Source organism: Mirounga leonina, unplaced genomic scaffold (genome assembly GCF_011800145.1).
Source record: "Mirounga leonina isolate KUSES-001 unplaced genomic scaffold, KU_Mleo_1.0 Mir_174, whole genome shotgun sequence".
Taxonomy (NCBI): domain Eukaryota; kingdom Metazoa; phylum Chordata; class Mammalia; order Carnivora; family Phocidae; genus Mirounga; species Mirounga leonina.
The window spans coordinates 62,346,429-62,358,571 of record NW_023270451.1 but is presented as its reverse complement, the minus strand read 5'-3'; the positions used below and the strand labels follow the sequence as shown (position 1 = coordinate 62,358,571).

General features: G+C 36.1%; 1 protein-coding gene across 1 annotated transcript in view; it reads right to left on the bottom strand.

The window, feature by feature from the left end:
- Window positions 1-12,143, bottom strand: part of PTPRZ1 (protein tyrosine phosphatase receptor type Z1) — a 168,117-nt gene that overhangs the window by 47,605 nt on the left and 108,369 nt on the right. Inside the window, exons 9-11 of the mRNA XM_035021005.1 lie at window positions 11,847-12,031; window positions 9,718-9,844; window positions 2,633-2,679 (exon numbers count right to left, since the gene is read on the bottom strand). Coding sequence (XP_034876896.1) covers window positions 2,633-2,679; window positions 9,718-9,844; window positions 11,847-12,031 — 359 coding nt within the window. The remainder of the gene's footprint in view (window positions 1-2,632; window positions 2,680-9,717; window positions 9,845-11,846; window positions 12,032-12,143) is intronic.

Sequence of the window (12,143 nt, the reverse complement as noted above, 5' to 3'; positions counted from 1 at the left end):
GCACAGAGCCTGATGGGGAGCTTGACCTCAGGACCCTGAGATCATGACCTGAGCCAAAACCAAGAGTCAGATGCTTAACCCACTGCGCCAACCAGGTGCCCCCATAGGCAGACATTTTGTTAAAGACAAATTGTCAAGGGGTGCCTGGGTGGCTCAGTTGTTGCGAGTCTGCCTTAGGTCCCAGGGTCCTGGAATCGAGCCCCGCATTGAGCTCCCTGCTCCGTGGGAAGCCTGCTTCTCCCTCTCCCACTTCCCCTGCTTGTGTTCCCTCTCTCGCTGTGTCTCTCTCTGTCACACAAAGAAATAAAATCTTAAAAAAAAAATCCATGTTTTCTGGGATTTTTTTTCTTTTTTAACTGTGCATTTTATGTCTAATCATATGCTTAGAAAACTAAACTGCCAAAAGTTTATCAAGATATGGTATTTTTAGTCCACATGGGATATGATTTTGCCAGTTTGCTAGCATTGTCATTTATTAGATCTTTTATTTATTTTTTAAAAAGATTTTATTTATTTATTTGACAGAGAGAGAGAGAACACAAGCAGGTGGAGTGGGAGAGGGAGAAGCAGGCTTCCCGCTGAGCAGGGAGCCCGATGTGGAGCCCGATGCGGGGCTTGATCCCAGGACCCTGGGATCATGACCAGAGCTGAAGGCAGACACTGAATGACTCAGCCACCCAGGTGCCCCTTATTAGATCTTTTAAAGTCGTGTACCTTAAAAGAAGAAAACTGACAGAGTACAAATTAGTAAGAACTTAACCAATATCAGGAGAAAAAAAATCCGAATCTTAAACCATGTTCAGATACCTCTCAGAATCTGATGAAGATGGGGGCGCCTGGGTGGCACAGTTGGTTAAGCGTCCAACTCTTGGTTTTGGCTCAGGTTGTAATCTCAGGGTCATGGGATCGAGCCCCACGCCGGGCTCTGCCCTCAGCGCAGGGTCTGCTTAAGACTCTCTCTCCCTCTCCTTCTGCCCCTCTCCCCCACTGAGCACTCTCTCTCTCTCAAATAAATAAATAAACCTTAAAAAAAAGGTGATGCAAATAATGCACCATTAATTAATCCTACCTAACCAAATCTTGTTGATCTCTATGAAGTCACATGGCCTCATGTCAACATTTCAAGAAGAACAGATCATTCATGCTCTATGATTACTTCATACATACCTGAAACCACAAATATTTTAATGTATACTCCTTCCTATATTTTCTTATGAAGTTATTGTGAATCTCTCTTCCACTATGGTTTTCAACTGTGTCACACCTGTTATTCTTCACAGCTTCCATTTAGAAAATTTTACTGTAAGGCCTTGATCATGCTGGACATACTTTATCCTTCAAGGTAATGCATTTTTATTTGAAGACAATCTAAGAAACACCCCCCAAACTATTCGTTTCCAAATTCAGTTTTAAAAACCATTACAGATACATTCCAGGAATTTGCCAACCTCCATCATTCATTCCTGCATGAATCAATGGTAGTGAACAGTGTTATGAACTAAGTATTTATGCCCTCTCCCTGATTTATATGTTGAAATCCTACCCCTCAAAGTGATGATATTAGGAATATGGGGTCTTTGGGAAGTAACTGAGATTAGATGAGGTCTTAAGGGTAGAGCCTTCATGAATGGGATTAATGCCTTTATAGGAAGAGTCATGAGAGAGCTTGCTTCTTCTGCTCTGCTCTCTGCCATGTGAAGATATCATGAGGAGCTGGCACGTATACACCTATCCATGTGCACGCACACAGACACACACAAAGGTGTCCTTCGCTGAATTTCGTGAACTCTTGTTGAAAGGTAGGTTGCTCACTCTGGTAAAATAATCCTTTGCAAGAGAGAAGTGCCATAAGATATATAAATTACTGAGATAACCATACATGTGAAAATACAACTTAACTGCTATTTATTGCCAGATGGTAGCATTAGTTATCACACTCTGTGACCTCATGCACACATGTGTACATATACATACATTCCTACGACATTAAGAATAGCACCCGCATTTAACATATACTCAGTTACGAAGAACAGTACGTTTGGGGTTAGGATGAAATAGAAGGTGCATCCGTCATTTTTTCTCTATCTTAAAAATTAGGACAATGTTAAAAATTATAAATATTCTTAAATACCTATTTATTTACAGGACATTAGGCTAGCAACAGACACTTATAATATGAATAATCCAAACACAATTATTTAGATTGAACGGGCAAACGAATATATACAACTTATGTTTTGGCTCATATTTATTATCAATCTGTCAACCATTAGTTAAGGTGTTTATAAAAAAGCTGTAGAAATATTAAGAATTGGTTAAATATCGGTCTTTTAGAAAACTTGAACACTGAAAAAATTCTGAATTATAGATATAGTTTATAGCTATAATTATCTTTAAAGTTCATTTTCATCATCACCACCTCTTTGTTATTTTTACTATTCTATCCAAGTGTCTTCCAATTCTTCCATGAAAGAATCATGCATATCAGTTATGTGACTGTAAAGCTCAGCAACTAACCCTACAATGAATAATCAACACGAACTTTGATTGAAGCAACATCTGAAACCTAACCAATATTTGAACAAATACTTTTAAATTTTAAAACATTTTAATATAAAGACAGTTACAATACCTTGACTATTTCTTCAGTTCCAATTAATTCAGGGAAGAGGTCAAGTTCTACAAAATTAGAAGCAAAATTATTAAAATGTTTATTCAACTATTTTAACCCTGTGGGTTTACCTTTGGATGGAGAGGTTGGGGGCGCCGGGGCGGGGCGGGGGGAGTGCGGGGAAAGACTTGTTAGTTTTGAAAATACAGGATCTCCAAAAATAAAAATTTCAAATTTTAAGTTTCAACACTACTGAACACTACATAACACACCACTACACACACCTATATAAAACTGCATTCAAAACCTTCATCTCTATCTTCTACTCCAACTCCCTTCTCCTTCCCCCTCCCCTCTATGTGGGATTGAAGCTAAGAAGGGAGAGGCAGACAGGCTGATATTACTGAGTATAAAAAACCGAAATAATTTTTCATCAGTGTAGACCTTCATCCTTAGCAGGGTTGACAGTTAGGGAAATGCCAGGGATTAGGGGGAGAATTGACAGGATTTATTTTCTTATTCAGCTGTTTCTTCCTTCAGTTCCTCTTCTCGTTGAGGGTCAAATGATTCCTTCTATACTGTGAATTTGGGCTCACACTTATATGTACACAGGGTATTGCATCAAATGGACAGGAAGGACTGACCAGAGTGATTCCAGGTCCTTCACCCCAGGGAAACCCAGTGGTGCTGTCTACACAAAGAATGCACTGGCCGGGATCATTCAAGTCTGCTGTTCCCAACAACCAGAATCAGTATATTTCCAGTACATGGGTATCTCAATCCTAGAACAAAACCTGTCAGTAAATGTGAGGAAAGATTAGGAGCTGGTTCTCTCTCTCCAACAAGGAATCTAGACACAATGCCAAATTACTGAGGGGCTGACCGGAGAAGCACTGTCCTTCATGCTTCATCAGAGCTGCATTGGGCTCAGCTTCAGCTGAGCATTATTACAATAATGCTTCTCTTAGTCTCATTATTCTATAGAATTTCACTCCTTCTCGAAAATTCATGCTCTTCACTCTCCCAAAGTTGCTTTTGTTCTATACTTTATACCTCTAGGTATCTTCAAGGGAGATGCATATTCTCTAAAGTTTTCAAAGGCAAAAGTAAATTAACATGAAATGTTTATCAAATCCGGGCCTGTTTTATAACACAGACTTTTTTTTTTTTTCACAATAGCCAAACTGTGGAAGGAGCCGAGATGTTCTTCAACAGATGAATGGATAAAGAAGATGTGGTTCATATATACAATGGAATATTACTCAGCCATCAGAAAGGATGAATACCCACCATTTGCATTGACATGCGTGGAACTGGAGGGGATTATGCTAAGTGAAATAAGTCAAGCAGAGAAAGACAATTATTTTATGGTTCCACTCATATGTGGAACATAAGGAATAGAGCGGAGGATCACAGTAGAGGGAAAATGGAATGGGAAGAAATCAGAGAGGGAGACAAACCATGAGAGACTCTAGATTCCGGGAACCAAACTGAGGGTTATGGAAGGGATGGGGTGGAGAATGCGGTAACTGGGTGATGGGCATTAAGGAGGCCACGTGTCGTGATGAGCACTGGGTGTTATACGCAGCTAATGAATGGTTGAACACTACATCAAAAACTAATGATGTATGGACTCTGAGAAACAAACTGAGGGTTCTAGAGGGGAGGGGGGTGGGAGGATGGGTTAGCCTGGTGATGGGTATTAAAGAGGGCAAGTACTGCATGGAGCACTGGGTGTTATAGGCAAACAATGAATCATGGAACACTACATCAAAAACTAATGATGTAATGTATGGTGATTAACATAACATAATAAAAAAATTAAAAAAAACTAATGATGTACTATATGCTGGCTAATTGAACATAACAAAAAATAAATAAATAATAAAATAAAATATACATACAGAAAAGTAAAAAAAACCCAACCAAACCCACAGAGTTTCTTGAGTTTATTTTTATCAGAAAATTTCTAGGCATTAAGAAATGTAAGGCCATAAAATGTAGTCCTGTGCATGGATTCCATTTAGAGGAGAATTCAAGAAAAATTGAGAAGTGAGTCACCCTCTCAAGAGAATTTAGATAAAATTAATACTCTTGACTATTGAGCTATCTCAAAGTCACTTATCCTGCACAATGTTAATTTAGCCCTGAGTTAAATTTAACACTCAATTATTTTTTTTTTCTTGTTAAAACCCACCATGAAAGAGTTTGGAAACCTTTATTTGGATCATTAATGTTCTCCGTTTTCTATTTTTTGTTTCTCATGCTCTTAATTCTTCATGTTTTCAAATTAAAGTGATCTCAATAGTTTGGAATATTTGTGTCTCTATAACCTCCAAGGAAATCAATACAGGTGATAAAGATGGGATGGATGCAGCTAAACTGCAAAAGACAAATAAGAACCTTCAATATGATTTTCTATAAACTGCAATTAGAGAAGTTAATGCACCCGAAAGCCTTCAAATTCAGCATGTGAGACAATGCATAATTTTACCAAAATGCTTTTCAATGGAGTCACACCCTTTCATGAACTTTTAAAATATTTTAATGTTAATAAGGGCAAGTCACAACAAATATTTGTTAGTGATACATGTGTGATACTGTCGATTTTTCTCTGTTAAGGGGCCATGGGGAAAAAAGTCTCAGTGATAATCCATTCTCTTCAACATGCTTAAGGAAATGTTTTAAAATTAAAAACAAGCAAGCAAACAAAAACACGATCTAACTTTACTAACTTCATACTTTTAATGGGCAAAAGCATTTTCTTATTGACTGTCAAGGCTGGGGTAGGGTATGTATAATTATCACATTGAGGACTGACTTCCTTTTCTTTCAATATCCTCTGAGTGTATCATTGCATGGGATTTATTTTTATCCTTTTACCACAGCATAAATAAACTATATGGATTTGGGTTCCTCCTAAGTTAGAATACATGACTTTACCCAGTCATTTCCCCCAAAGAGTATCAGTGAGTTCTACTGAAACTGGCTTTGCTATTCACCGCTATAGGAAGTGAGACGTCCCCTTTGCGCCTGCTGTGGGCCCTCGGGGCGGACTGTATGGGTCCAGGCAGTCCTTTGGTCCCTCCTAGCTTCATGGCCCTCTCGCGGATGAATACCCCAAGTGTGGATGCCTTCATATCTGTAAGTATTAACCCACTTTGAAGGATCTTCATTTCTGGTTTCCAATTCGATTATTCAAATTGACCAAAATTCTGGGGTTGCCCTGGAATACTTCTTCCCCCATATAATCTGGAAATCTTGTGCTGGGCCTCTTCAGAACAAGTTTGAAATAAAATAATTTTAGAGAATGTTTTCTATCTTCCTGGAGATTCTGAGGCCATGTTTCTAAGGCTGAGAGTTCACAGCACCTCTGGTGATAGGCACAAGGTCTCCAACTGGTACCCTCCGGCCTGCTGGGTCCTCACAAATAACTGGTATTTTAGTAGCCACTGACCTGACTTAGGCAATACCGATATATTGGGTAGTTCAAAAGTATACTGGTTGACAGTCTTCTCATTCACTTCCTCAAACTAGACTGTAGGAACGCTATAAAATGTCCAACAGTAAAGACTGTTGATATATTTTTCTTTTTGAAAGGACTGTTGATATTTTTTTGAGTGAACACTTAAAATTCACATATGTGTGATAACTGAACAAAAGCTATTGGTTCATTCTTGTTTTGTTCGGGGGCACATGTGATGCTAAATTTTCCAAAAGAGCATGTTAGTCGCACATTAATATTCCATAACACAAAAAAGCAACACCAACAAAGGTTGGCAAACAAGGCTTATTTAATTGTCTGAAGGAAGCCAAGTGTTACAGCGCAAGAGGGCAAAGCAATGTAGACTGCAATCTCTTCAAACCGCGATTTCAAATATTATTATATAATAACACCCACAGCACAGGATGGTACAGGCAGAGCAAGGACAGATGTATAGTGATTTAACAAACAACTGTTACACGACTGCAAAGCACACAACAACAGAAAAATGTGTTGATCTAATTCACCATGCATTTAAATTTAACATACACAATTATCAAGGCCCTACAACACGTACTTAAATAATATCCTCTATAATTGTATAATAATTAACTCTACATTCCCGAATAGAAAAGACACAATTATTTACAATGAAATAAATATATTTATGAATTGCTTATTCATAAATATAATTTTCTACAAAGTATTTGGAGAGAATATACATTTTAGTTTAACTTTAGTAAGCTTTTCCTGGACAAATTCAAATTGTTTCCTAATACGAATTTATGCATGTATTTGAAAATAGCAAACTGGAGTAATGTTTCATGGACACTAGTTTTATGGTGACACCGTGGTACACAAGAGTGTAATTAAAACGCACAAACAACAATCAAATGAGCCAAAGTTAAATGCACAATTTGGAAGCTTCAGTTTTCTTTCGTGGATATTGATTAAAATATTTGAAATATACCATTGAAGGAATGAGGGCAACTGTAAATAACCTCCTTCATTTCTTTATAACAAAAGCAAAAAACAACACAGTACTTAGAGAACAGCTTATCCGAAATAATAATAAAATGATTCAATAGGGTACATTACAATGTTATTAAGGTAAGGAACAACATGATCAACAGGATGAAATGGTGCTAATAAACACCATGAAATAAGCAGCAAACTCAAGGGCCACTTACATCTCCATTAGCCATATAAATCATAAAATCAACAAATCTTGTAGGTACCATCGCACTAAACCACAAGACAGTACTTTGGTCTAGACTTTTACTGTGATATATTCACCACAGAAACAATATTTAAGATAAGGTAGTTTTAATAACAAGTTGAATATATATGAATTGAAATGCCATTGCTGCCTTTTAGATCAGAAAAAAATGAGTTCTAAAAGAACAAATAATTCCTTTATGAAAAAGAGGAAGACCACACATTGGGTAAGTTGGCTTTTGATGGAGGACTTTTTGGTAGAAATAATTAAGGAATAATCTAAGTTTTTAACCTTAGCTTTTAAGAGGAATATCATAGTGAAACATCAAATCAAATACCATGTTTCACTAAAACATCATCACTGTACAAAATGCTTTAAGGGACTGAGATATCCTTGGAGATTAAATGGTATGCCCAAATTCACATGTCATTAGTTCAACAGTGTCCTCAGCCTTTGAATAAATGGAAATCAAATTACAATACTTGTTATTTTGTACAAATGTGAAAGTGCTACAAATGATACAAGAATGTTGTGCTTTGGGCCAATATAGACACACTCTATCAGGATCACTCAGAAATCACTTCTGTAGAAAATAAACATTTGATCTGTTTTTCTTTATGCAATAAGCATCTAAGAAAAATTCCTAAAGTTTAAAATTCTGACATAGTGGATAGAGTAAGAAAGACATACCACAAATAGCTGGAAGTAATTATTTTTTGTAAACTCCTGGGAGATTGTTTTATGTACAGAAATGAGAGTGGTATAATTAAACCAAGGTAGTAAATTAAATGAATGTATTTAACACAATTCTTATCCTAAAATGCATAATAGCATTAGAGGAGATTTTTATATACCATATTTCATCAATTCACATATGATATTGGCCATGATAGTCAATGTTGCTCTGTTAAAGATGTCATTTTCTAGGTGGATCCCTATGGGGAATTCTGGTGAGGGATGACAGTCAGGGGAGGAGCATGATATGGCGTAACTGATAACTGGTCAGTTGATTTTGATACTCACCTTTCAATAAGATTTAGAGCTCACATTCCATTTAAAAATAACCTAATTTTGAAAATCAATGCTACATAAAAACAGTACATTATACCCAGGCCATGAGGCAGATTGTAAGAAATATTAAATAGTGATATTGCCATCATGATAGTAGTAATATTCGTTGGCCACCCACATTTTAATCTGGGAAATATTTTGGGAAGTTTTGTAGCCTGTGGTTTAGAAGGATACATAATCTACCATCTAATGCTCTGACATACATACTTTAACTTAAAAATTTAACTAGTGAGGACAACTCTGTTGAGGTCATTAATGAACAAGCTCATAATGAATTAAAGTCCTTGCTATATCATATAGACCACAAAGGCTAATCAATATACCAGTTTTTCTTCAATATGTCCAACTGGAATATGGTATAAGTAATATAATTTATTACCATCCATGAAAAATTTATAAAATTACCAGTGAGTAGACTCATGGTATGGTAGGGATGACCAAAGAATATTTACATTTATGTGCACATGTTTGCATGTATTTATGAATATGCATATGCATGATATCTATGTGTATATAAATATACACATATACATATAAATACATACATATATAATTCCATTCTATTGCCTTAAAACTGCTTATGCTAACAAAAGGAAAACTAATTATATACATTTGTAAATTGTCAAATTATGATGGTCTGCATTTCATTTAATTATTGCATAAGGTTTTAGATCAAAAGATTTTCCCATAATACTTAGAGAAGATGCATGCAAATAAAGTAGAATTAGAAACAACATCTTTGTTTTGCTTTGGGAAACAGTACTGGCAAGTCAACTAAGAGGAAAGCACTCTACCCCCTTCACACAGAATTATAAAAAGTGGATGAAAATACCTAAGATATGCATATCATTAAAAAAAAGAAAAAAGAAAAGACCTAAGATAAACTGTTAGATGTATTGTATAGATATTTCAAAGTACCTCACATGATCCTAGAATCACGTATATACTTACTACAAAATGCTTTGGGGGCTGAAAAAGGAAATAAACACAAATGAAACCAATTTTTCATTATCAAAATAAAAGTCTTAATATTTACATAGCTATTTTCATCTGATGACCATTACAGACAAAACAACAGATTTTGCTGTTCTTATTTCACAAATAGAAAACTTCAACATTTAGAATAAATTTACTTATTGTCTTGCACCAGATCTGTTGAATGAAAATGGTTTCCATGCTTCACAAAATTAGCTGATGATCCAGACCAAAAAAAAAAAAAAATCATTTTGCCCTTTGGCCAAAACAATATAAAGTCAGAGATAAAACACCATTGTACCCAGTAACTAAACTAGCTTCATTTATGTGGATATAAAGGCATATCAAGGGACTTACCCGGGTCATCAGAAGGCATGTCAACAACAAGCTGGTCACTGTATTTTCCATATAAGCCATTAGCGCAGATGGCTACTATCTGAAGCACATAACTCATATTGGGTAGTAAATTATTGAGAATAGCACCCTAAAAGAAAGATGTCAGTAATTATATTAATGTATTATTCTCATCAGAGCACTAACATAATAGACATCTGTCTTTAGAAAACATTTTCTCATTTGCCAACGGAAAATATATTTTATTAATCTAAGAAAAACTGTATGCAATGTTGCTAAGTTGAACTTGTGAGATTTGTGAATTAGGCTTTTTTGATTTTTTGAAAAATCAATTTTAGTTTTAGAAAGTTTCATTTTTAACTAGAATTCATCAGATTCTTAAATGAGTATCGCAAACTACAAATTAGTATTTCAGACAAATAAACATGTAGCATTTGCAAAGAGCAAAATGTGAAAAATATAATGCAGAACCAATTTATCTCTTTATCATAACAATATATAAGCCAGACAGTAATAGAATTATCTTCTTAACATCATTATGAAATGAAAAACTGGCATATTCTCAAAAATTGCACGTCATACATAGTTCATAATGTCTCTGTTCTAGACACCTGCATTAAAAAGCTGTTATGTATTTTTTAAAATTTTTTATTGTTATGTTAATCACCATACATCATTAGTTTTTGATGTAGTGTTCCATGATTCATTGTTTGCGTATAACACCCAGTGCTCCATGCAGTACGTGCCCTCTTTAATACCCATCACCAGGCTAACCCATCCTCCCACCCCCTTCCTCTCTAGAACCCCAGTTTGTTTCTCAGAGTTCATAGTCTCTCATGGTTCGTCTCCCCCTCCAATTTCCCCCCCTTCATTTTACCCTTCCTACTAACTTCTTCTTTTTTTTAACATATAATGTATTATTTGTTTCAGAGGCACAGGTCTGTGATTCAACAGTCTTACACAATTCATAGCGCTCACCATAGCACATACCCTCCCCAGCGTCTATCACCCAGCCACCCCATCCCTCCCACCCCCCACCACTCCAGCAAACCTCAGTTTGTTTCCTGAGATTAAGAGTTCCTCATATCAGTGAGATCATATGATACATGTCTTTCTCTGATTAACTTATTTCATTATATATTTTATCAGTTTTGTCCATATGGTATCCACCGCCATGGTAACAAGGACAGTTTTTGTTTAAATGCAGGTTCCTGGGCCTGGTGGGACTCCAACTGTGGGAATGCACAGTTCAGTAGTGCTTTTGACCTGCAGTGGGCTCTCCTAGAGCCATAGCCAGGTAGGGTTTTCTCAACTAGACCCCAATATGGCCAATCCTTCCCTAGCAAGGCAAAGCTTAATATTGAGATGCTCAGGTCACAGAAGGAATCTGTACTTTTTAAAAAAGTTTTCATTTTAATTCCAGTTAGTTAATATACAATATTATATTAGTTTCAGGTGTACAATATAGTGATTTAGCTGTTCCATACCGTACTTTATTTTCTTTCATTTGTGTGCATGGGTGAGGAGGAGGAGGGAGTGGATCTTTTCCTGAAGATTATCTGCCTTGGATTCCAAAAGTTCTGACTCAATTGACTTCACATCTGTTACTTGGAAATTTGATGCAAAGAGTCCCCTACTCTATTTTCTTGTGCTGGTAGAGTATGGTGGGGGCAATGATATATGACAGTATCAGAGCACGGAGATTCCAGATTCAATTATTTCCACAACTGTGAGATCACGGTCGAAGTATTTAACTGTTCTTTGAGTCCCTTGATTTGTAAAGAGAGGCTACACTAGATGAACTCTAGGTCCTAAGTCTTCTCTAAGCGTCTACACTATAATGTTGTTGTTGGCAAAGCTGTGATCTTCCTGTAACCGAAGACAATTAAGAACCTAGGGTAATACCCTGTAAGTTTCGATCTAATTTGGTATAGTTTCTGCTTTCCCTCCTCCCCACTGGAGAGTTTCACACAAAATTTAGGGCAACAATATGTAATCATTTCTAAGTTTTTACCTTGAAAATTAAACTCTAGTGCTGTCAATACATGAAACAATTAAAGTCTTGTAAGTTCTTTCCATGAAAATTAAACTATAACGTTATCAATCCATGAAACAACTGATCTTAGAGTTACCAAGTCTTGATAGCCATCTGTCAAAAATTCATGCTTGGTTTGGTCTTCTCCCTCTAACTGCTGGTACAAAACTGCAAATTTCTCAATCATGGTATCATAAACTACTCGAGGTCTCTCCCACGTAATAAGAAGGCTGGTATAATTCTCCGGGTCAGCTTGAACATTTTCTGGTTCTGAACTACAAACTTCAGAGACAAAAAAAAAAACAAAACAAAAAAAGTACAGTTATCGATACAGCTGTAAGCTTCTAGGATTTTAACAAGTAAAACATATTCTATGAAAATGTGTTGTGTTTTA